Source organism: Micromesistius poutassou, assembly GCF_964030765.1.
Source record: "Micromesistius poutassou genome assembly, chromosome: 3".
Taxonomy (NCBI): domain Eukaryota; kingdom Metazoa; phylum Chordata; class Actinopteri; order Gadiformes; family Gadidae; genus Micromesistius; species Micromesistius poutassou.
Window position 1 is genome coordinate 17,952,342 of NC_140273.1, and position 25,769 is coordinate 17,978,110.

The window sequence follows — 25,769 nt, forward strand, 5'->3', positions numbered from 1 at the left end:
ATTTCCTTTAACAGATATTGCATCTAGGACAGATGAGATTTCTCAATGCAAAAAAGCACACAATACTTGGAATACAATTATCCTAGGTTTAATGCATGCATACATTAGACTCCACTCTAGCAGAGTGAGTCCAGAATACAGTTTGACAGAGTTATTTATACCGTTTCAGATCCTCCCCACATTGCAGGTGTCAATAAGGGTGTTCTTATCAAGCAGAAGAGTGCCGAAGAGGATGTCTTCTCCCTTGTGACCCGTTTACCCAAGTACGAAGGTTACATTATTGGTTGACTCTAAGGAAGGTAGGTCGGCTACCCATAAAGAAGGGTTTAAATTTATGCCACTGAGGAAGGTGGGACAGCTGACCAGAGCACACGGGTTAACATTTTGACGACATCGCTCACTTGTGAGGTAGCTGAATCAAGCACAAAGATCAATGAATAGTCGACTCTGGGGAAAAGCAGGATGGCAATACAATACGCGAAAGGAAAGGACAAGACCTAAGTTATAATATGAAACAACATGTAGATTTTTCCATCACAATCCATATATATATAACCCATATATATATATATATATATGGGTGTGCTGAATGATATATAGAAATAGAACTAGCAAAATGTCTTTGTGGATGCAATGCATTGTGATCATGTGTAAAACATTGATCATGACTATAATCGTATAATGTTTACAGACATTACAGGATGCAACTTGTGCAGTCTTGTCATCATCATCAACATCATCTCAGAAATGGTTGCCTGCATGACAACCAAGTGCAAGTCTGCATGTTGTGTGTTTGTAATATGCATAATGGTGTTAGATTGACAACCTTGCAGCAAGTAATTGATTTTGTAGCTTCTGTTATCTGTCTTCTTTAAAAAAAAAATCTACGTTTCAGGAACCATGCAAAGTTAAATAATGATAAATGATTATCGAGGTGAATCTAAATGACTGAATGTAATGTAGATTGCCGCCGCATATTCGTCTTGACATGATCATCGTTGTGGAACTAATAAGTTAGCCCTGTCCAGCCCAGCAGCACCTTCCTCCATAAATCTCATTCCACACCGACATCCATCACCTGACGTTGTTTATCTCCAGTTGCCATGGAGCGGTGTGTCGCTCAATTAACAAAACAGATATAACACTTAGTGCCATGCAGGCAAACATTAATGAGATGATGATGATGATGACAAGACTGCACAAGTTGCATCCTGTAATGTCTGTAAACATTATACGATTATAGTCATGATCAATGTTTTACACATGATCACAATGCATTGCATCCACAAAGATATTTTGCTAGTTCTATTTCTATATATCATTCAGTAGTTTTGTCAAATGCAAATGTCGGCTATATAGATATGAAAAACATAGTTGTTGGTATGCAATGGTACTGCAGATATTCTCTTCAACATTCACCAGTGATGTTAAGCTGTTTTGTTCACCCTGAAGTCGAGCAAAAGGTTCAAACCAGCAGCAAGGGGAGTCAGAAAAATATTCCACATAACCATGAGGTGGCACAGCACTGCAATCCCCCACAAGCCCCACTGTCGTGTTTCCTCGTCTCCTCTCTGTTCTCCTCTCCGCTGCTCATCAGATCCTCGTCCCCCCCCTCCCCTTCCTTCTCCTCTCATCTCAACACACCTCTTCTCATCCTCCCTGTTCGGTCGTCTCCTTTGCCCCCCTCTCCTCTGCAGCTTTTGCTGTTTTAAGTGTTTATTTTGTCTTCTTTGGCTCTCCCTCAGGGTTTCTAGTCATACCACATGCACAAATATACACAGAAGCATACGCCCACACACACACACACACACACACACACACACACACACACACACACACACACACACACACACACACACACCTACACACACCCCTCTCACATTTTCATCATTCATTTTGATCTTTGCATACTGACTCCTCTCTCCTTTCCACGTCGCTCCCAGTTCTCTCTTCCCAAAGTGTTTGGGGTAATAGTCGGTGGATATATTCACCTGTTCATTCAGGGCAACCCCACCTACAGCATTTCACTTTGACCTTTTAAAATAACTAACTTCACCAATGCTAGCTTACCCCTTACAGGGCTCTTCAAGCCATTGATGGTGTTTGAATTAACGGCATCAAGATCACAGTGAGGGGTATACCTACCTGTTGAATACATGCACGTCTTTGTACTGGCATTAAGGCAAGCCCACACACACACACACACACACACACACACACACACACACACACACACACACACACACACACACACACACACACACTAACACACAGAATAACATGTGGCTGGAAGCAGAGGATGAGAGCTGTTGTCCGCCCACTCTCCTGCCATCAGTGAGGTACTGAAATCTACAGTGCTGCTGCCTGGTCGAGCTCTCCATCTCTCTCTCTCCCTGTCCTTCATCTAGCTTTAAGTCTCCCTCTCTCTTCCTCTCTATCTACCACACACATCGAAAACAACCCGCTTATTCACACAGACACACACACACACACACACACACACACACACACACACACACACACACACACACACACACACACACACACACACACAAACAAGAACCAACACTTACTGAATAATCTGCTCATGGTGCACTGAACCATGCATGGATCTGCACGTCTACATGTCTACATGTTCAATGTGTATGTGTGTCGCTCACTCACAGCTGATTGAGGGTGTGTGTGTGTGTGTGTGTGCGTGTGTGTGTGCGTGTGTGTGTGCGTGTGTGTGCGTGTGTATGTGTGCGTGTGTATGTGTGTGTGTGTGTGTGTGTGTGTGTGTGTGTTTGTGTGTCAGTATTTTTGTTTATGTCAGTGTGTCCGTATGTGTGTGTTTGTTTGTTGGTGTGTCTTGCTCTTTCATAAAGTGTTTCTTCTGCATTTTGTCTTAAATGCGTTTAATGTTTAATGTTAAGCACTTTGAATTGCCTTGTTGCTGAAATGTGCTACAGAAATAAACCTGCCTTGCTGCATTACGTGTGTTTGGAAGTCGTAAACAAGTGAGCTGAAGGACATCAATAGAGAACAGTCCTACAAAGAGAGAGAGAGAGAAGCCCCAGAGCTGGACAGACAGAGCTTTGATAAAGACAGCAGGGCTTCTTTCACCATTCATCTATAGTCCACTCAGTCCCAGCCCAGACATGGCCACCCCAACCCCAAGTACGATGCCACAATCACTGCACACTGCTACAAGAGTAAGGCTGCTATGCAACTATCCTCCTACAGACACGTTTATTACTCTACAACAAACACTGGATTGTAACAAACACTACTTTACTATTGCTCTACACATATTATACAGTTCTATACAATGTAATGCAATGTGATGGAGGCACGCCTTCATGGTTATTCAAGGAGCAACTCGACTTCCTGGGTCTATCAACGTGAAGGCAGGATACACATAATACCGCGTTAACGTGCATATCCTAAGGATCCATTTTTAGGAACACAACAAATAGAAAAGGCTGAAAGAAAGACAGATGAAACCGAGAGAGAATGCATGACCTAAATAGTGACGTAAATCCACAGCCTCAATATTCATGCCACCGTGAATTCATAAACGCGGCGTGTGCAACGTTCCCCGCTCGCTTAATAATTCAGGACATTTCAGGAAGCATTTTAAACAGAACTCCACGACCACTGCCGCTCTTGTTGCACACGCACAGTTGACGTGCCGCCGTGGCCACAGTCGCGCGTCCCGTGCGAGACGTTGAGCCGAAGGGGAAACCGCAAAACCGGTGTTTCCTCGACCACCTCGCTCTCCCTCTCTTTCTTCTCTAAATGTTTTCTACGGAGGGACGAATATAGTGCCCGTTGCCATGGTTACGCAGGAGAACACATCCACACAAAACCACGAGGATCTCAACTCCCACACAGCTCTCATCCGAGGCTGTCGATCCACCGCGACCACGTGTGAAGTGTGTGTGTGTGTGGGGTGCGCGCGCGCGCGCGCGTGTGTGTGTGTGTGTCGGTTGGTTTGGAGGACTATGTTTTGCCATGCCAGTGTGGCCGTGCTGCTATAGCCGTGCAGTCCACACACACACATGTGTACCAGTCACCAACAGCAACAACTCTGTCCCACCTCGTGCTTCAATTATTATTATTTTTTTCAATTTACCTCGGAAAACTCAAAATACCCTCCTTACCGTAACCGTGGGGATGGCGGTGACGAGAGAGTACACCAACACCGGGGGGGCTCGGCTGTCGTCCTCCGGTCCCGGGAAGGGCTTGGAGAAGGTCTTGTCGTAGCAGAAGAAGCCCTGCAGGTGCACGGGGAAGGTGTCCGTGTACTCAAAGTAGTACGCCAGCAGCACGGTGCCCGCCATGATGACCAGCTGGAAGTAGAACATAGCAGAGTCCAGGGTGAGCGTCCCGCAGCGGGAGTCAGCACGGGCACCAAGCAGCCAGCCACAGAGAGTGGAAGATGTGGAGTCGAGAGCGAGAGAGAGAGAGAGAGAGAGAGAGAGAGAGAGAGAGAGAGCAGGAGAGAGAGAGAGAGAGAGAGAGAGCAGGAGAGAGAGAGAGAGAGAGAGAGAGAGAGAGAGAGAGAGAGAGAGAGAGAGAGAAAGAAGGAGAAAGAGAGTGGGAGGAAGATATTGTCTTGAGAGAGAGAGTGTGTGAAAGAGAGAGGGGAGAAAGAAGGATGCAAGGAGCTAGGAAAGAGAGAGAGAGAGAGAGCGAGAGAGAGCGAGAGAGAGAGAGAGAGAGAGAGAGAGAGAGAGAGAGAGATGTGGGTGAAAATAAATATGAAAAAATAGAGTAGTAAATAAGAGATTTTTCCAGAGCGGAGCACAGTGATGGATGCTTCGCTAGTGTGTAAAATGAATCAGATACGTGGAGGGAGATAGAGAGAGAGAAACAGGAGGGAGAGAGAGAGGCAGAGAGACAGAGGAAAGAGATAGGAGGAGAGAGAAGCAGGGAAGAGAAAGAGAGAAGCAGAGATAGAGAGTGAAGCGGAGAGATAGAGAGAGAGAGCGAGAGAGAGAGAGAGAGAGAGAGATGAAAAAGACAGATAAATGAAGAAAGTGTGAGAAAAAAATTTAAACTCCCTCATCAATATGCATATGCAGAGTAAAAAAAGACAGTGTTTGGGCGATCTTAGAAAAACGTGCACAAGTGTATGAAAGTAAATGGAAGAGATTGCAGAGAGAGAGAGAAAAATAGAAGAAAAAGGAAATAACATGTTTAAGTACAAGAAGCATGTGTGTGTGTGTGTTACGCCTTAGTCAAACCAAATCCAGAAAGGCATAAAGCGCTACTCCATTTCACAAGCGTCCAATTCACAAGCTGTGTTTAATAACAATTGGTTGGACTAGTTGATGCGCCTTCATTCAACGCTGGAATCTGTATAGGTCACATCAGCAGCTTATGTCCATAGTTGATGCATACTGAGCTGGGCAGAACCAAAATGCATCTGTTTGGATTGAAATACTAAGGGGAATAATACGCTCCGGTTGAGTGTGTGCATCCAGGAAAAATAGAGAGAATGTGTAAAAAAACAGAAGAGCAGAACCTGGCGCCATGTGGCCCATGAGGTGAACATGGGGCAGAGACTGACTGCCTGCATGCACCTACGTTCTGCGCCAGAGTGAGAGCAAACTATGTCGCCAGTTGTTTATCAAAAAAACAAAGCCGTGTTTATCAACTTTTCCCATTTCCATACCAATAGGGAACTCACTGTCAGAGCCGACAGAGTTGAATGAAAAGTACATCCTAGCAGCTATGGCACCTTAACCTGCTCTGCTTCCTGCTGTAAAGCATGTCCCTCTTTGTGTTGTGTGTATCTCAAAGGAGCTGAAATTTGGTTCCTGATTCCCCCCTCAGGGAAGACCAGATCAGGGGATATGTGTGGGATTATACGCTGCATTGTGCAGCTTACATCTATTCCTGTCTGCTTGGAGGAATCAGGCAGACTAGGTGGGTCCTGGGTGCAATGAAAACTCTTCTGAAGGGATTGGTGGCTTCAAAAAAAACTGACTTGAGCATCACACAGACAACCAAACAGCAAGAGACACATGTGAATGAACACAGGCACATCAAACATCAAACACGCTACTGTATGACCCAGTATGATCCACTTGATATTATATTGCAGAGCGAGTATAGCGAAAGTGAGAAGGAATCCTACCGTACCCCAACAAGTATTCACACATATCATGTAACATGTAGAAAAGCAGTGGTACAGGTGGGTGTCTGTTATTTAAAGGGGCAGTGAACCCCACATATTTTTCTTGCATCATATTTGTAGAAAAGCAGTGGTACATGCATGCACATGCAAACACACGCCCACACACACAAAATTGTAATCCTATCTCTCATACACATCCCAAACATTGCCATCATGATCTATGATGGAGCTCAGTTAAGCCATTTTGTCACTGTTGATAAAGTAAGACATTTAGAGAAAACAGGGGTAACATTTGCCAGTCTCCGCAGTCCGCAAACTACATTGTAAATGTTCTACTCTGCTTTGAACTTAAGTGACATTCTTTTCGTGACGTCAAAGTGCCTTTTCCGAGGCACGTGTCATGGTGAAGGGACACCTACGGCGAGGTGTGTGTCCACAGTTTCAGCTGGAATTCAAACATTCTGAGTTGCCCCTTGGTCCTGAGGCCGTGAGGTCTGAGGGCCTCAGACGTCACGAAAAGAACGCCACGAGTGGAAAGGTCACGTAATGTTTTGGGGAGAACGGCAAGAACATAGGATTTGACCCCATTTTTCCCCAAATTGGGGACTTATTTCAGTAATAGTGATAAAATGGACACATTTAAAACAAAACAAAGGGTTTTGGGTTCACTGGCTCTTTAAGCTCCGTCTCGGCAGGGGTTGATGTTGATATCCACGTCCGAGGGATGCTTCTTGGACAGTTATAGTTATATACAGTTAAATACATTTTATGTTTAACATCACTCTTTATAACGCTCATAAACAACGACGGCACTGGCCTTAAAAAAAATATCACAAAGATGGAGTGGGTCGTAACCATGGGAATAATATGTCTTCCCTGCTTCTTTATGTTTAAATGCAGTTACTACGCACGGAGACCTCTTTAGAATAATTTGCATACTCTGAATGTTTATTTTTATTCAAGCCACTCGCATGCAAGCACGAGTAGACTACATCTGAGTGTAGGCTACAACGGGCTCTACCTGAGCCTGCCCCTGGTACTGCGATGCTGTCTAATCGCATTCACATGAAAATGGAACCCCCAATATGAGGCGCGTTTCAGAGGTGATATTGGGCTGCCAAATCAAGACGGCATATTATATTATATATATTACCTCGGTCAGTGTAAACGCGCAAACCGTAACGGGAAAAAGTTTTGGCAGTTTTGGCAATGTGAAATGTGAATATTTCTGTTTGTGTTGTATTTGTGTGTGTACTGTGTGTTTTCACAGTTTCTTTTGGATTCTAGTTTGTATGTACTGTATATACTATACTGTATATCCCCTGCTCTGAGTTTTGAGTTTGTATCGATTGGGTCACAGCCATGGAAGAAGGCACGGTGTGGAATAGACCCCACAAACGCTGTGGGAACAAAGTAAGGACCCCCTTGAGCGTTTAGAAGAGCCAGGTCCTTCATGTGAGTGGCCGCGGTGTTGACAGGTGGGCAGCGTGACCCCCGACTGGGCCTCTTCCCCCAGCGCACATCTTGAATATTAAACAGGTGAGAACAGCACATTCTGTTTGTATCATATCCTCCGCTCCACCCCAGCCCCCTGAGTCAGGAAGAGAGAGAGAGAGATCGAGGTAGAGAAACACCAGGGGAGGGCCGAGGGGTGTGGGAGGTGTGAGGAAAACGGGGGGGGGGGGGGGGTGGGGAAGGGAAGGTGTAGTAGGAAAAGTGTGAACTAACCCTGAGGAGAGTCACTCAGGGAGAGGGCTCCTGTCACTCAGAACTTTTGAAAGAGTTGAGACTTTTAAAACATATCTCATTGCCAGCAATGACGGCTCACCAAGTGTAGAATTAAACATCTTAGAAATAATGTAGTTTTAAGTTGGGAGGGAAAACTGTAGTCATTCATCCCCCACTCAGATGATTAATGATACCAGTTAATGAAGTTGAGTCCCTTTTCGCAGAAGTCTCATCGCAGGACAAACAGGTGTCTCTCATAACACAAATGATGGCTCTACTTCTTTTATGCATAGTCACATGAACATAGACGCGGCAATGTGTGCTGCGGGCCGTTGCTGCGATGGGTATTGGAGAGACAGAGTCAAAAAAACGTTTACATTTCTCAACTGATTTCAATGCATCGCTTCTATTTTCAATGGTTGATGACGTATGTGGGGAACAATACAGCGTTTTAACTCCAGTTCCTAGAATCTCGATAGTCAGCCTTACATGAAATGAGTTACTTGCGTGGTGGAAAATAAGTCATTGTCATATGCAATTGTAGGAGCTCATGTTTGTCAAGGGATATATCATTCTTTATCATACAATTGAATGAATTTCATATAAATATGAATTATTGTGAATTATTATTTACAATTATATATACATAAATATTGAATAGAAAAGATGACTTTAATACATGTTAACCTTTTTTTCGAGAGAAACCGCAGCACGCCGTTTATGTGTATTTATTTACATAAATACGTCAGTCTTGGCCTCTCCAATATGGTGGCAACGTTGACGTACGATCCAAAGGCCAATGCGGCGTAAGTTTTTGTTGTTGTTTATTTTAATAGTCTTGCTCTTCTCTTCTGCTCGTTCACGCTCTTTTCCTCTTTACAACTCTCAAATCATACCTACAGTGCATTAAATCTGTTCTGTTCCCCTTGACAAGATTTTTTATTTTTAACCATATAACTTTTATCCTACTAAACTTCAGTCATGAAATAAGAATGAATTTGATAATGAGAAACATTTTAGTATGTATTTTATACATGCAGAAGGGTGAAGGGGTACAACATTACATACATTCGTCTCAAACTACACCTTTGAGTTAATAATATTACATTTCCTGACACCAGGCGACAGTGCTATGAAACGTGTCTAGCATAATGTAATAATGGATAATGGTAATCAACGGTAGAAACAGTAAAGGTGGTGCGAGGAAGACACAGCGGCGGGCGATAGCACCGTCCCTGGCAGTGTTGACGTGTTGAGGCAACAGCCATGTACATGTTGTCATAGTCATGAATATTAATGCTGAGGTAAAGTCAACATTTCAGTTGACACACCCAAGCACAATCTGTCCGTGTCACCTTGGGATATTATTATTTGCATACAAATAAGCAATAAGTAATAAATATTTCTTCAGTATCAAACACACCCTTTGACCTCGGCTCATAACTGACATAGGAGAGAGGTGTTAGTAAACTGTAGAGGTCACATGACTACTACCACTCATTGAAACACGTACGCACACACACATGCACGCACGCACGCATGCACACACACAAACACACACCACTTTCTCTGTCATCTTCCCCTTCCACATATACATATACATATGCAAATGCATGCACAACCCACATGTAATTTCAGGGCATGACTATTTTGAGAGTCAGAGCGGTTTAGCTCTGACTGTATTGTTTATCTAAATCGACCTGCGTTAACCTGTCTCTAATATCATCAGAACAACACTCCTGGGCACCGTGACGATGCTTACTCCAATGATGCATGGTAGAACACATGGTGATGCTATCATGCTACGGTAGAACACATGTGATGCTATCATGCTACGGTAGAACACATGTGATGCTATCATGCTATGGTAGAACACATGCGATGACATCATGTAATAGTAGAACACATGTGATGCTATCATGTGATGGTATAAGTTATACCATCACATGATAGCATCACATGTGTTAATAGTAGAACACATGTGATGCAATCATGTTACATGGTTGCCAACTTTTGGTTTTTGGCCGGAGTGAGACTCTGTAGAATCTTATAATGCTTACACTATAACAGGGTCCGTGGGTGGATTGTTGACCGGGGGGGGGGGTATTAAGTGTAGGATTGCGGGCGGACGGGATTTTTGATGGGTGGAGGGGGGGATGTAGTACGGGATTACGGGCAGGCAGAGTTGTTGTGACGGCCGCAGCAATTTAGCGCTCGTCCGAAGCAACAAGAGACAACAAATTTTTTTTTGGGCGTGACATTTGTTGCATGTGCGTGAGAGCGTGAGACTTATGCTGAAAGCGTGAGTGTCACGCCAGATGCGTGAGAGTTGGCAACCCTGATGTTATGGTATATGTTATACCATAACATGATAGCATCACATGATAGCATCACATGTGTTAATAGTAGAACACATGTGATGCTATCATGTTATGGTATGTACCATAACATGAGGTTAGGGTTAGGGTTAGGGTATATACCATGTTATGGTATGTACCATAACATGATAGCATCACATGTGTTCTACTATTACATGATGTCATCGCATGTGTTCTACCATAGCATGATAGCACCACATGTGTTCTACCATAACATGATGGCATCACATGTGTTATACCGTATAACACATGTGATGCCATCATGTTATGGTAGAACACATGTTATGCCAGCCTGCTATGGTAGAACACATGTGATGCTATCATGCTACTGTAGAACACATGTGATACCATCATGTTGTGGTAGAACACATGTTATGCCATCATGTTATGGTAGAACACATGTTATGCCATCATGTTGTGGTAGAACACATGTTATGCCATCATGTTATGGTATAATGGATGTGATGGTATGGTATTATAGCACACATGTTAAAGAAGAACATGTGATAGCATGTTAGAAAAAACATTGCAAATTGTCCCATGACGAGCATTGAGTATGCTTCCATAGAAGACATGACAAATGTGAGCCACAGAGAGTAGAGAATGTATGAGCATTACAAAAATGCCCATATTATCCTAGCCTATTATCTTTCTCCCTCCCTATTTCTGTCTCAATCCGCCCAGCGATTGAGAGCAATTTTTCGATTGCTGAAAAAAGAAATAACTAAAGTGTCATCAAAGCGTCTAGCCTTGTCTTGGGAACGTACAACACAATGTACTGCAGGCTGAGGGTGTGCAGAGTGTCAGCCAGAGTGACGGAGACGGAGCCTCAGCACTGTGGAATACGACACGAGTGTACCAATGTGGATCAGCAGCTCTTTCCTGCACTGCACTCACAAAGTACATGCAAGCCCTGCAATTATCAACGTCAAGAGGAATAGTGAACCTCTCTCTATCTAGCAATATCCATTTCAAATTAACCTTGAGTTCGCAACACAGCAAACTTTATGAATATTTAGCAATCATTCATATCATCCTCTCATCAAACACAAAATGAGAGCAGTTCATTCACATAATAGTGCCACAATTTCAATTTCATGCACTTTATTATTATTACACTTTTTTAAATCAATAAAACAAGAGAGTCCATGCAATACTCTCAACTATTGTAATTTAGAATTGAGATAAAAAAAGGATATCCAAGAAATTCAACAATGAATCCATAAACTGCATTACCAGCAAACAACCTGATTATGACCAGAGTCTGTGTTCATTAATAGTACTATATGTTCGTGTTTGGGAAAGCACATCAATTAAGTTTTGTTCAGTAATCTTTTTGTTTAGAGGAGAACATATTGATTAAGTTACATTTATGGGGTTCTTGTTTAAAAGAACACATCAGTGAAGTTACATTCAGGGGGTTCTTGTTTCAAAAGAACACGTCAACAAAGTTAAAGGTTCAGTGAGGGTCTTTTTAGCATGTTAATCTCACCTGAGTTGACATGACACCTGAGAGTTATCTTGAAAGGTGCTACATTTTAAATACCCGTGATAGCATCTTTCTCTCACATCGCTACTTGTGAGCAAGTCCATATATATATATATATATATATATATATATAGGCCTATATATGTATTGGGCTAATCCAAGCAGGTGAAAGAACTATAAATTGGATCTGGCAGACTTGTTAAAACCACATCCGAGCTAATAAATCTTGGGTGAAATGTAAAGGCTGTAATGATAAACAAGGCAAGGGGCTGTTGCAGTGATCCAACAACTCAATGCTGATTGAGTATTATCAATCAGTCAATCATCAATATATAATCAATCAATCATAAAGTTTTAACTAAAAAAAGATTCACGTTGTAATTAAAGGAATAATACAGGCTAAAGCACTCTGACAATGTTACAAAGAGTCTACCATCAATTTACTATTCATTCCAGGGTTTATTTTTCTCCTATGTGTTTACCGTTATTTGCAATTTTTTATTAACATTTCATGTCAGGCAACCGGCGGTCTGCTCCAATGAGCTGTTTCCCTACGTAACCCAGGATAACGTATGCCTCCTCCTCTCAACATCAGGAGGCAACATTCTGTAAATGTTACATACAAACTGAATAAATTAATCAAATGTATCTAACCGATGTGTATAACTTGCCCTATGGGCGATCAGAGGGCTGGTGAGTCGGCCGGCTCTCTGATAGCTGGTGAGGCATTCTATTACACTCAATGGCAGTTTTTTGGTGCTGGATTTCAATCCTGTACCCACCCCTGTCTGGAAAAAACCTGAAAAAATAATTATATTTCACAAACATTTCAGTATACAGCTATCGCTGAGGCTAGCAAGATCATGCTCAAAGAGAAAAAGGGATTTCCAATTAGTTGCTGCACCACTGGTCCAGGACTGTATGTTTAAACCTGGATGCATCAGACATACTGTAGCTGGGCTCCCCGCTGCCACAACAGACCAAATGGGCCGGGATAACAGTGCCTACCAGGCCATTTCCTCTTCAAACGAGCTGCTGGAGATCATGGCCCCGCTCCAAGCCCGCAAAGCCAAGTGCATTCTGGATTTACGAGTCTGCTGGCTGGGCAAAAATGTCTGCATCCTCTTACTGAATTAATGATTTCTCGCCGTAGGAACATTGCCCAAATTGATATGCAGTGATTCTGAGACAGAACCCCTGAGTTTTTAGAGTTTAAGGGAATTAAACACAAATCTGATTTGTATGGTTGATGCTACAGTGATTTGAAGACACACTTTCCTATTACACCCCATTGTAAATACTGCAGCAATGTCTCCATGTGACATAGCAGCATCTACATATATTGAATTTAACCACGGCAAAGTGAAATAGTACACAAAAATGGGAAATACGACCGGGGCTGGATTGTATATCACCAATAGACATATCTGAACAATGTCAATGTGTTTTAGCCTGTATTACAAGTTAAAAGGTTATTGCAAAAATACCAGCAAAATGTCAATATTAACTATTTGAGAAAACAGAGGGTGTAATACAATCATTACTGAGTTAGTAAGGGGTTAGTAAGGCATCACAAATATGAAACAGAAACTGAAATCTGTGAACGCCATTTCCCAGTCATGATTAGTCTCAGTATAAATGACCAGCCTTCTCATCAGTTCACTGTTCTGCCTGTTATGTTCTCCTGCACTCGTTGGGTTCATTCTGTATTTTAACTTGGGGTTTTGACCGTTGATTGATGCCTGGACTTACACCTGCTCTGCCCCTGTGAGCCCTAACCTGTTTGGACGGAAGCTCTACTCTGTTAACCCGGACATGTACAACAGATTACCTCCTCATCCTACACCTGTTATTTGTCTGCCCCGAGGACTACTCTCTTGGAATATTGACCCCAGCTCATCCCTTTGATTACGATGGCATGCTTAGCCCCTTGCTTCCATATCATCCGTGTGTTCCAATACACTGGACGTTTGTTTTCTACTCTGCCTCAGTGTGGTTGCATTTGAGTCCTCTCTGTTTCCTCGCCTGTCACTATCTCCAAACGAGTGTGCACCTGGAACAAACAATGCAAGAGTAAACTTGTGAAGTCAACTGTGTTTCTACGGTCGAGGCCTGTGGTTGGTAGATTGAGACTCGTGTTAAAATTCCTCATAGCTCCCATAGAAAACACTTTGCATTGTTTCACCTCGTTTCTAATATAACCTGGTTTATTCCTGTGTGGCCTTAATTCTTCCAAGCTCCCGTGATTACACGGTCAGTACTGATGAAGATTTATCACCCTCTCCTCCTTTCCAAGGCTTGTTTTGGCTCCTGAACCTATTTGGCAGAAGATAAAAAAGGTCTGATCCTATAACACTCGGATCAGCACTGGGACAACTCGGAGGAACGCACACGGAGGAACGCTGGGACACACGCACGCACGCATGCTGGGACGCTGGCACGCACGCACGCACGCACGCACGCACGCACACACACACACACACACACACACAAACTCACGCACACTATTGATGCAGATGCCAACCCTGAAAGTGTGTAATGGAATTAACATGGATAACTAGCAATAAAATGGGCTGGACTGCCACCTGGTGTAGGGACACTCAACTACAGCACACTGGGAAAAATGACAGCAGACAGACGGACAAGACAGATAAACAGACAGATAGACCGAGTGACAGACATAGAGCTGGATTTACAGACAGGGTCAGAGAGAGAAAAGAAAAAAAGGGTGAGATAGAAATATATACAAAGAGATGAAATGGTTAATGAGCCAACACAGAAGCGAAGCTGAGCAGACCGCTGGGAACACGAGAAGAGAGAGACAGAGAGAGAGAGAGAGAGAGAGAGAGAGAGAGAGAGAGAGAGCAAGAGCGAAAGAGAAAGAGAGCGAGGGAGAGCAACAGAGAAGGGAACATAATGAGTTGTTAAATAAGAGAGGATCAGAGAAAATTAAGCAAGCACACTGGAAAAAGAGAGAGAGATAGACAGATATGAAGATAAATAGAGAGAGAGCTCGTGAGAGAGAAACAGCAGGGTTATCACAAAGAGAAAGAGAAACATGGGAATAGAATCAGATCAAAGCAAGCATTCATCATTTGTTGGTACCTTACGCCCTCCCCCTCCCCCTCTCCTCTCCCTATCCCCTCGCTCTCTTCCTCTTTTTGTTTATCTCTCTCCTAAATACCTCTCCGTCTCAGTAGTCCTTTTATCCCCTGTTTTTCTGTAGCCCTTCTTATCAACGTAATCCATAATGTACCCTCAAATACTCCCAGCCTCCATCTCTCCTCTCAGTCATTCTCCTTGTCCCCACCCCGGCTCCTTCTTCTAGCATACCACAAGCGCTGCTTTTCTATGTGTTATTGCATGCTTTCTCTCTCCCATCTCCCTCTTTCGCTTTTTCGCTCTTAGTTTCTGAAATTAGTCCGAAATTTGTTGCACATTGACTCGTCTTTCTGTCTGTCCTTAAACACACCGATCACACACACACACACTCCCCCCCCCCCCCAACATACACACACCTCACTTCATCCATTTCCCTCCTTGACACTCCGACTCCTTCATCATTGACTTTAAAGATGATTCCCTACTTTCTTCCATCCTATCCCTCTACCCAGTGCTAACAAGCAGAGGGAGGCTCGGCCCCCGTTCTCTCACACGCTAGAGTACGCATCCATGATGAGGGCTCTGCAGCTCACTATGCATCCCACAACGCACCTTTAAAAGCTGACCCATAACTCCACTAAGTCCCCAGGCTCTGAGGCACACAGGCACCCTCATATCGTATTGAAGCACCCTAGCCTGCAAATGCATCAACACGTACAGATACGTTTCATGTATGTCTGATGTTTAAGAAAAGGTACATAGGAAAATATAAACAATTACATAGTGATACTGTGGAACAGGTTATGCCCTGGGGGTCGGTTATTCAGAATCAGAATCAGAAATACTTGTGATTAGACTGGGATATGCACCTGCTGCTTTGCAAAGCACAGTAGTTCACTTGTATGTGTAGAGCGGGAGAAGATGAGGCAGATGTTTATAAAATACAGGCTATTATTAGCTGTGTACTTATCTATGTACAAAACAGCTCCGGCTCTCGTCATTAAAGGAAGAAAGAGAATGTACAAGCGGTCCCAGTGTACCTACAAGTAGCAGATCCCTTACTGCTGTTCTGAGCTACACCTGTGTTTGTCTTACCATGACGCCCCTTGGAGGAGGGGCTACTCGGGTCTGTTCCAACCATTATTTGGCAACAACAAATCATTTGTAAAGCCGTGGTATGTAACACGTAGAATGTTTGTTTTGTGTGGCAAGTTGAACGAAAGGCACAGTTAACCATACATTTTTTAAGCTGCGGCAGATGTTATCAGCCAACCTCTCAGAGTGTCTGATTACGAGGCTCCTTGACAACTGAATGTCTTTAATTGCAGCAGTGATTTCTTGCTTGTTTTGTAAATCATTAAAAAGCAAATCTGCTGCACCCAAGAAAGCCTCACAAATTCCCCATCGGCATTTGGCTTTTTGTGCTTTGCAGGTATATGGAACCCCTTGCAAGATTCAATGGTAGCTGCCTCTCAGTGCACGTTTAATTCCTAGTTCACAACTGGCTGGGAATTTTGTGTCATCGTTTTTATGGATGGTTTTGAAATGTCTCTCAAGGTTTACCTTATCACTAGTGAGACACTTGTGTGACAGATGAGACACACTGGTCTTGAAATATCAGATATGAATAAAGTATTCGCTTTCCCACTGGCCTTTTATTGCTGGGATCTGAGTCCCTTATTGCTTGAAACCCAACACTAATCACAACTGGGACAACTGAATGACATGACGTCACTCACGGGTGACACTGAGAGGCGCTATTGCATTTCAAATATGAAAAATGTAGATAACTGATGAGTGTCAATTAACCAAAGAAAAATGTATTAACACATTTTAAGTTTAAAAATATATATACATAAAAAATTTACTTACTCAGTTGTTCCTTAATAACCAGGTTGCTACATTTCATTATTGTTAAACAAATCAGCCAACTCAAACAAGCTAGCTAATTCCCAATTGATCCTCTCATATAAGGCAACTTAGAGAAAGCAGATTGAACTGAATCTTTAAAGGCACCAGGGAAAGTCAGTGAAAGACAAAAATAAACAGATAATTGGGCGACGGTAGCGTCAATCAATACAGATTGGCGTCTTTATTATTGTTGTTGTAAAGGGGTTAGGTTGAGCTACAGGGAGATACTATGATAGACATTTGACATGAAGTTGTAAGAGGCGGGAACCACTCTTTCCTGTTTTCCCGCAGGTGAAAGCAGTGTGGCCACAGACAGCTAACGAGCACAGAGAGCGGGAGACGCAGGCAGCTGCTATTCATAGAGTCAGGCTGATAACGACAGGCTCACCACTGGGAGAGCAGTCTGGAAATGGGATCGAGATGCTTCCAGAAGGAAACGAGAGAGAGCCATAGAGAGGGAGAGAGACAAAGAGAAGGAAAGTAAGCACATAAGTTAGTGAGTGAGAAGGAGGGAGAAGGAGAGAGTAGGAAAGAGAGTGATATTTATGCATTATGGAAGGGTGTACACATTGGGTTTGTTTGTACTATCTATCTCAGAGGCCAAGAGCAAAGTAACTGTGTCCATGTGGTTTTCATGTCGAACATTGACACAGCAGTGTCCACGTCTTGATGCATTATGAACCAAGTCCTATAGAAAGCCTCCACCACCATCCCACTACTATCAATAGGACATTCCAGCACAACGAAAACAACATCGCACGATGTATTGATCACACTGGTTTGCACTCTGAAATGTCATGTACTGTAAACCACTGTAAAGTGCGTGTATTTGTGATCACAGTTCTTATGCAGACGCAGTGTTTAGGCAATCAGGGATCTGTTGTATCAAGCGGGATAAGAGGAATTCCACTTGGCAACAGGGTGACAAAGACATTATTCCTGTCGACTGGAATCAGTTACTTCGTAAGACTTGTTTTAGTCTTGTTAGTATTGTGAGGAAAGCACCAATGAGTCATGAGTCAATGAGTGATGAGGAATAAAGGGACACAGACAGACGTGTGACATATGTCACACGTCTGTCTGTGTCCCTTTAACGTCCCTTTAACGTATTAACGTGTTAATATCTGAAGCTCAGTGAGGACTGTGGATGAAACAAGTGACCCTTTTCATTATTAGTGCAAGTGTGCCAACAGTGCTTTAATTAGCGCTGCAGTGCTGCCCTGACCCCAAAACATGAAAAGTAAGTCACGTAAAATAGCTCTGTTGCTTAGATACAGCGAAACATAACAGTGATTAAGGTGGAAACACAGTAGCTTGACAACAACATGCATTAATGCTGAAGTTACCAACATGAAGAAGTTTTCAAGTTTTGTTTTAAATAAAAGTCTGACATGAAATCTAATTCAGAGCATATTTAACTTCATATTGCATAGATGTCAAATGCTATTTCTTCAATATTTGATTGGATCATGTCTAAGTGAGAAGTAGCCTTGTGGTAGCAAAAAGGGAGAGGAAATATAGGCATTCAACATCATTCAGTAGTCAAGGAGGTACCATTAAATATATTTGGATTTTAAATAATGAATACAATATAAAGAACACATTGTGACATGCTTTGTTAAATAGGTGAATAATATGAATTTGGAACTGGGCTGGACCAGGAGAAAAATCCATTAATTCATTTCAGGGAGTCATTGAAATTCAATGCCTGTCTCTCTGAAAGAAAAAATAGAACCACTTGAATCAAAACGATCGAGAGGAATTCATGGCCAACTGCTTCTTCACTTCAAATCATCATCTCACAAAGAGATGACAAAGAAGTATACAAAAATTAGATTTATAAAAGAAGGACCTTGGGATTTCTGTGTAAGATTTCTTACAGCAGATCAGGTAATTGATGACCATGATCACCCTGGAAACGTGTAATGTGTAAAGAAATGGTTTGGGGCTGTTGCCTTGCAAACCACTGGAATACCTTAGGTGTTAAAGGCGTTTTTTAGTTACCAAGTACAAAGTTGGCCATAACAGTCTCTTAAGCATGAACAGTTTAATATTGATGTAAATCAATCTAGATCTAAATCCAAACCAAAGTCAAAATCTGCCACTGTAGCGACAGCTTTCCAATAAAGGCAGCTAAGAGGCTTACGTGGGCTCCGTGCAGTTACGCCTCGTTCCAAACAAATTTTCATTTTTCTGAAAAGATGGACTAACAACTGATAAATGGAAACTTGTGGATGGTAATGAAATCAAATAAATAAAAGATAATACACGACGACGAGGATGACATTGATGACGGTAAATTACGTATATCAGGAGCGCCACTAACCCCCTTTCCATAACTCCCGCGGATCCCAGTGCCCAGGTATATAGATTAAACCCCGCCCATGTGTCAATCAAACGGAAGTGACATGAACCACAACAGTGTGAGCAACCTATCAAAACAAACCAATAAACAAAACAGACTAAACATACATTTTGGCCCCTACAGCCACAAAAAAAGCCGAAAAGGAAACGGCTCAGAATTGATAAAAACTACTTTGACGGTTTGAGGCAAAGGCTATCATTTCAAGATGGCGGCATGGATGACAACAGGGCAGACTATATGTCACATAGTATATAGAACATTTGCATCCGAACACAGTGTTGTTTAACAGAGCAGTGCAGCAGAACCTGCCAACTCATAAATATTCTGTGAGCCTTTGTTATTAAGAGTAATGAGCGTTGTGGATGGGTTGCAGACATTTAGCCTCAGGCAAGACGTCACTTTGGATTGTTTAAATCAAGAAAGATTAGGTTGGTTGTGCTCTACTCTGAGCAGAGAAGACGGTCAAGCCAACCCAGACAAACTGGGCTTTTACACTAAGCATGATGAGATAACATCTGAATGCTCTCCTGAGAGGTATTCCATCAAAGTCGCTAACAAAAGCGGCGCTTAGTTGATTAAGCCCGGTTAGAACTAGCGCCAACTTCCACTTGAGGCTTAATCCGTTCCATCAACGCAGTTCAGCCGCGCCTTGCTCAGGTTAGTTCAAGCCAGGCTAACGTTATCCTGGATTACGCGCGTTCATGAGATATGTAACCAGCCCATAACCGTGAATGTCGAATCATGGATCAAATGTCCAAAAAGGAGCGGGATCTTTTCCAGCAGCGAATATCTTTTTCCCGCGAACCCGGGTCGCATGTATCACAGGGCAAGTGCTAGACCGTTCATCCAATGATACCTGATTTTGTTATAATACATAGATTAGTATAAAAATGTGTTGAGAAAATAGCCACGGTAACAATAGATAGCAATTCATTATTATTATTATTATCATTCATTATTTTATTTGTATCATTTAATCTTAGACCCTTAGTGAAAATATACGCTGTTTGTACTTCATATATGTACATTTATGACAAAATCCTGAAGACTTGGTTAGCCTGACAGTTAACCTGCTACCGACCAGAGGGGTATTCCATCAACCAAGCTAAACGCAAAGCCGGGCTTATTTTGCTTAGCCGGGCTTCTTTCAGCTAGAGTTGCGTTCCATTAATGTGGCTTAAGGGAATCTCCGCTAAGTAACCATGGCAACTTATCCGACCAAACTAACCTGGTCGGGAGCAGGTTAACTGTCAGGCTAACTTGAGCGGTGTTTCAGAGAAATCCATCTGTCAGCAGCAATTGTACCATCAGAAGGTTCCGCCAAGCCTAGTCCTCACGATTTTGTCATAAATGTACATATATGAAGTACAAACAGCGTATATTTTCACTAAGGGTCTAAGATTAAATGATGCAAATGAAATAATTCAATGAATTGCTATCTATTATTACTGTGGCTATTTTTTCAACACATTTTCACACAAATCTATGTATTATCGCGTAATCAGGAATCAGCGGCTGGGTGAATGGTCTAGCACTTTCCCTGTGATACACGTGACCCGAATTCGCGTCCGGAGTATTTCATAGTATTCTTGGCGTTGGCTTCATTTTGTAATTACCTTTATTAATTAGATTAATTTCCTAATTAAGAATATTCAAAGAAATGGAAAATAAATGGCATGAAAAGTTATTCGATTTCTCTAGTAATCCTTCCTATATTAGGTAATTGCGTGGGGATAGAACCCCGGACGACCGGGTGCAAGTCTGACACATTAACTCGAGACTATCTCCCTGCCTTCAAATCCATGGTTAATATTAAATTAAAATATGTTACGCTTAATACTACTTATGAATTCAACAGATCGCCGATTTTTGTGACAGGCAGCCTCCCTGTTTCTATTAATGGTTACGGTGTTCCCTTTTTGAGTTATTATATGCGTGTACTCCTCATAGACCTCCACAAGCAGCTTCTGTTCGCCGCTGGAAAAGATCCCGCTCGGTCCTTTTCGGACATTTGATCCATGATTTGACATTCACAGTTATAGGCTGGTTACATATCTCGTGAACGCGCGAAATCCAGCATAACGTTAGTCTGGCTTGAACTAACCTGAGCAAGGCGCGGCTGAACTGCGTTGATGGAACGGCTTAAGCCTCAAGTGGAAGTTGGAGCTAGTTCTAACTGGGCTTAATCAACTAAGCGCCGCTTTCGTTAGCGACTTTGATGGAATACCTCTCAGGTTAGTTTAATAATAATAATAATAATAATAATACATTGGACTTATGACGCCTTTCAAAACACCCAAGGTCACCTTACAATAAAAGAAAATAGAAGTAAGAAAGAGTTTATTGCTAAGAAAGATTAAAAATAAATAAGATAACAAGCAAACTAAATGCTAATGGGGGGGGGTTTATAGACTGACTTGAAAAGGTGAGTTTTGAACTGTGAGATGGAGTCAATCGCACGAATGTGAGGGGGAGTGAGTTCCAGACTTTTGGTGCAGAATATGAGAAGGCCCTTGCTCCCATTGTGGTGAGTCTGATGTTTGGTATTGCCAAACATCAGACATCAGTTTGGTCGGATAAGTTGCCATGGTTACTTAGCGGAGATTCACTTAAGTCACGTTAATGGAACGCAACTCTAGCTGAAAAAAGCCAGGCTAAGCGAAATAAGCCCGGCTTTGCGTTTAGCTTGGTTGATGGAATACCCCTCTGGTGCTGTGGGCTCCAGGCAAAGTGTTAAGGATACTCGCTGCTCTGGGTGTATTCTCTGGGTGTATTCTCTGGGTGTATTCTCTGGTGTATTCTCTGGTGTATTCTCTGGTGTATTCTCTGGGTGTATTCTCTGGGTGTATTCTCTGGGTGTATTCTTGGGGAATTGGGCTTGCAGTGGAATAAGGAATGCAGATTAAGCTAAATATGATCAATGATCAGCATGTATATACTCACACTAACCTGTGTTCTATAGAGTATTCATGTTTCTGTGTGTGTGTGTGTGTGTGTGTGTGTGTGTGTGTGTGTGTGTGTGTGTGTGTGTGTGTGTGTGTGTGTGTGTGTGTGTGTTTTCAAGTTTTCCACTTGCCTAAAACCTGCCTGCCCAGCAAATGCATCCAAGGTTATCCTGTGCATCAGACCTACTAGACTTTGTGCATTTGTAACATTTGTGCATGAAGTATGAAGAATACTTTTGGAAAATGCATGCTGAATTAAGATTATCTGCATAATTGTCAAAGATCAAAGATGCTATTCATTATATCAGGTCGGGAACAAGCCACCATCTTGTGAGCCACGGCTCACATTAGAGAAATGCTGTGGTAGTTTCAAACACAACAATGTCACCCTCCTGTTTGCCAAGACAAAATGGATAACAATCATGACATTCTTAGTGGGTGAAGCAACATTTGATCATTTTGTCACATCCCGCCCCCTACGTTGATTGTTTTCACTCCCTGTCCTTGTGTTTCCCTGATTGTCCTCACTCACCTTAATTGGTTTCACCTGCCCCTCACCAACAGCCCCCTACTAGTGTATTTATTTTAGTCTGTGTGTTTCCCTCCTTCCTTTTGGTCTTTGTTCTCTGCATCAAGCGGCCCAGCAGTTTTCAAGTGATCTCCACGGTTCCTGCCTGTTGAACACCGGCTACGCCTTTGCCTTCTCCCTGCTGGATTGTTTGCCTGATCAACGTCTGATTAACCGTGAGTAGTATTAGACCCCTGTTTTGGGGTTTGGCAAGTGCACCAGCTTCTGGTCACCAGCTGGAAGTGGTGCGGCAGTCGTGAGTGGGTAATGCTACTGATGGCCAGATGAAGCTTCATAACACTTTGACGCTTTCCAGTCAGATGTGTTGAAAAATTGTTCAGTCGAGGCTTTGGATGCTCACTACACTAGGGACACCCAGTGGTCAATGAAATACAAGAAAAATACAATTTGGTCCGAACACAAATCCCATGAAGCCACTGAATGGTCTCCCATCCAAACACAGACCTCCCAGTGCTGCATAGCATAAGTACCCATGAGCAGTCATACTCATTAGGCTATGGTCAGACATGGGAATTGTTTTACTATGTACTATAAGATTATATACTGTTCACCTATGTACACTGCACATCTGTGGTTGAAATATAAAAAAGCCAGCCTTCAGAGACTGCAAGTGGCATACAATGACGCTTTGAGAATACTTTTAAAAAGGCCCAGATGGACTAGTGCCAGTGAGCTGTTTGAGTGCTGGAGTGAACACACTGCAAGCGGTTCTGAGAAATGTAATGTACAGGTTCATCTGCCGGTTAAATAGACTACTTTTTCATTGTGTTATTTAATACTTTTGTACTGTGTCTTGATTTTTATTTTTTTGTATGGACCTTGAGTCTGAAATAAAAGCTTATCTATCTATACAGGACTTGATTCATATATCAAGAATGAAAAATGTAACAATTCTGCCATAGGTTTTGATGTAGGCCCTACCAAACTCAGGTAGGCTACTTTCAAGCCTTTTAGAAAACCTACTAAATTGAAGTTCTGATTTTGTAACGCTTTGGTCCGTGAACCAGACTGGGTCCTAAACAAAGCCTCATAAACCGAGGCTTCGTTTGTCATTAGTCACGAGATTTTTATGGGAATGACCCAAGCCTCAACACAAGCTTCATCTGGAACGCCCCTTTTTGCCCGATACGTGCTCCGAAGCTTCGCTTCATATTGGCCATCACTAGGTAACACTGAGGTGCGTCATACACCCCCTGGGTCATAGCAACAGCCGTTACCGTTAACCGTTGTGAACTTCTGGTTCATGAGAAGCCTGTGGAACACATCGCTGTGGGGCATCAATGCGGTCTATATTGGACTATACAGCATGGTTAGAAATTTTACTGTGAAAAAACTAACCACTATTGCGGTAGTTATCCACTGTTTTGATGTCACACTAATATATTTCATTTTTTTTTTCAATCAGATCAACCCTGGAGGCCCACCATTGCGCTCTCCACAGGAACTGACGGCTGCAGACCTCACCCTCTTGGATAACTGTGACCTCAGCATAGACCAGTTCACGTTGTCTTCATCGTAGCTGCTATGCCCCCTGTTGACAAGGCTGTCCAGACACATGGACCCCATCATCGCCACAGACAATGTTGAGAAGCTGAGGTCACTGTAGAAAACAGGTCAGAACTAGCTGGTTGCTCAAAATGCGTGGCTATCGTGGGGGTTCGACTCACAGGGCATTCATTGCTACTAGTGACCACCGCAAAAGTAATGAAAAACGATGCAATAACACCTTTAACGATGTTTTAATTATTTTAGGCAAGGCAACATTATTTATATAGCACTTTTCATGTATGAGGCACTCAAAGTGCTTAACATAGAAACATCGTTATACAATAAAATAATAGATATGTAAAAAAACATTGGCAAATGTTTAAAAAAAATTGTAAAATAAAGGCAAAGTTAATTTTTTTACACATTAAGTAACTTTTTTTTAACAAATCTATGCATTTTTAAAGATCTTTTCATTATTTTACACTTTAAGCAACGTTTTAAAACATTTTAAACACCTGTTTTTAAAGATATTTTTGTTCTTTTACCGATTTTAAACATATTTTTTTAACACTTACATTTTTATACAGATAAAAATGTTATCTGTAAAATGCTAGTGTAGCCTCCTTTCTGGCTCACGAGATGAGTGTGTGTTTGATGCACACAGGTGACTTTATTAATTTAAATTTTTACGTCATTCCCCCCCATCTGGCGGGAGGCGCACCAAACAATCTGGAAAAACCTGGCACTAGACCCAGCGGATCAGATAGCTGACTTGTGTGGTACATGTGCTGGCGGTGGTGAAAGTCATGGTGTTTTGGATGTGGGGGAGAGGGCTGTTGTAATTTATGTGGTGTTTATGCAGACTGGTGGTAACCCCGAGCATGGGGGTACAGTTAATGATAAGCTGCGTACATGGTTCTACCCCTATAATGGCTTTGAGGTTAGACAGGCTGTTGATCCCTCTTGAATTTTTAGAAGAGGTTGACAGGTTTCATAACTCATTGAATCAAAGTAGACAGTGGTAGCGTTTTAAACGTTGTCCTGCAAGGGCCATCACTGTACAGTCTACTCACAGCTGGTGACTATTACAATGCTGATTTGTTTTTAGAACATGTCATGTAATGATACCAGTTTAACAGATGATGCATTAGAGTTTGTTGTCACAGGAGCTTATAATAAAAGGGGGAACCTGTTTAAAGATCAAATCCATACCCTATGATATCATACGCAGGATCAGTCTCTGACCAGTGTGATTATCACTGGACACCAACCAGAGGGATAAGGAGAGACTTCCTTATGGTTATTAGTCTATAGACATTGTATGCGTCTCAATTGCCAGAATGTAAATGACCACAGAATGTAATTTATTTTGTTTATGATTTTTTTTTCTTTTATACTTTTTGTGTGACATGTCACCTTTTGCATGTAATTGTAGTAGACATAAATAAAAAATGTCATTGTATTTTTCTCCATTAAAATAAACCTTCCCCCACTCAATGTCAAGATACAACTTGCAGGCAGTTTTATTTTTCTGTACCAATTTACAAGCTACCATTGCGCCACACTAAGACAGCAGGCACACACACCCGTGGTGGAGCTCAGAACATCTAGGGATTCAGGGTTTAAACGTTGCAGTGATATTACGGG

The 25,769-nt window shown here is 42.3% G+C and overlaps 1 protein-coding gene across 2 annotated transcripts in view; it reads right to left on the reverse strand.

The window, feature by feature from the left end:
- The window catches only part of plppr2b (phospholipid phosphatase related 2b), a 55,093-nt gene that overhangs the window by 15,904 nt on the left and 13,420 nt on the right, over window positions 1-25,769 (reverse strand). For both annotated transcript variants that reach the window (XM_084466163.1, XM_084466162.1), the window contains exon 3: window positions 4,146-4,334. In XM_084466163.1, coding sequence (XP_084322289.1) covers window positions 4,146-4,334 — 189 coding nt within the window. The remainder of the gene's footprint in view (window positions 1-4,145; window positions 4,335-25,769) is intronic.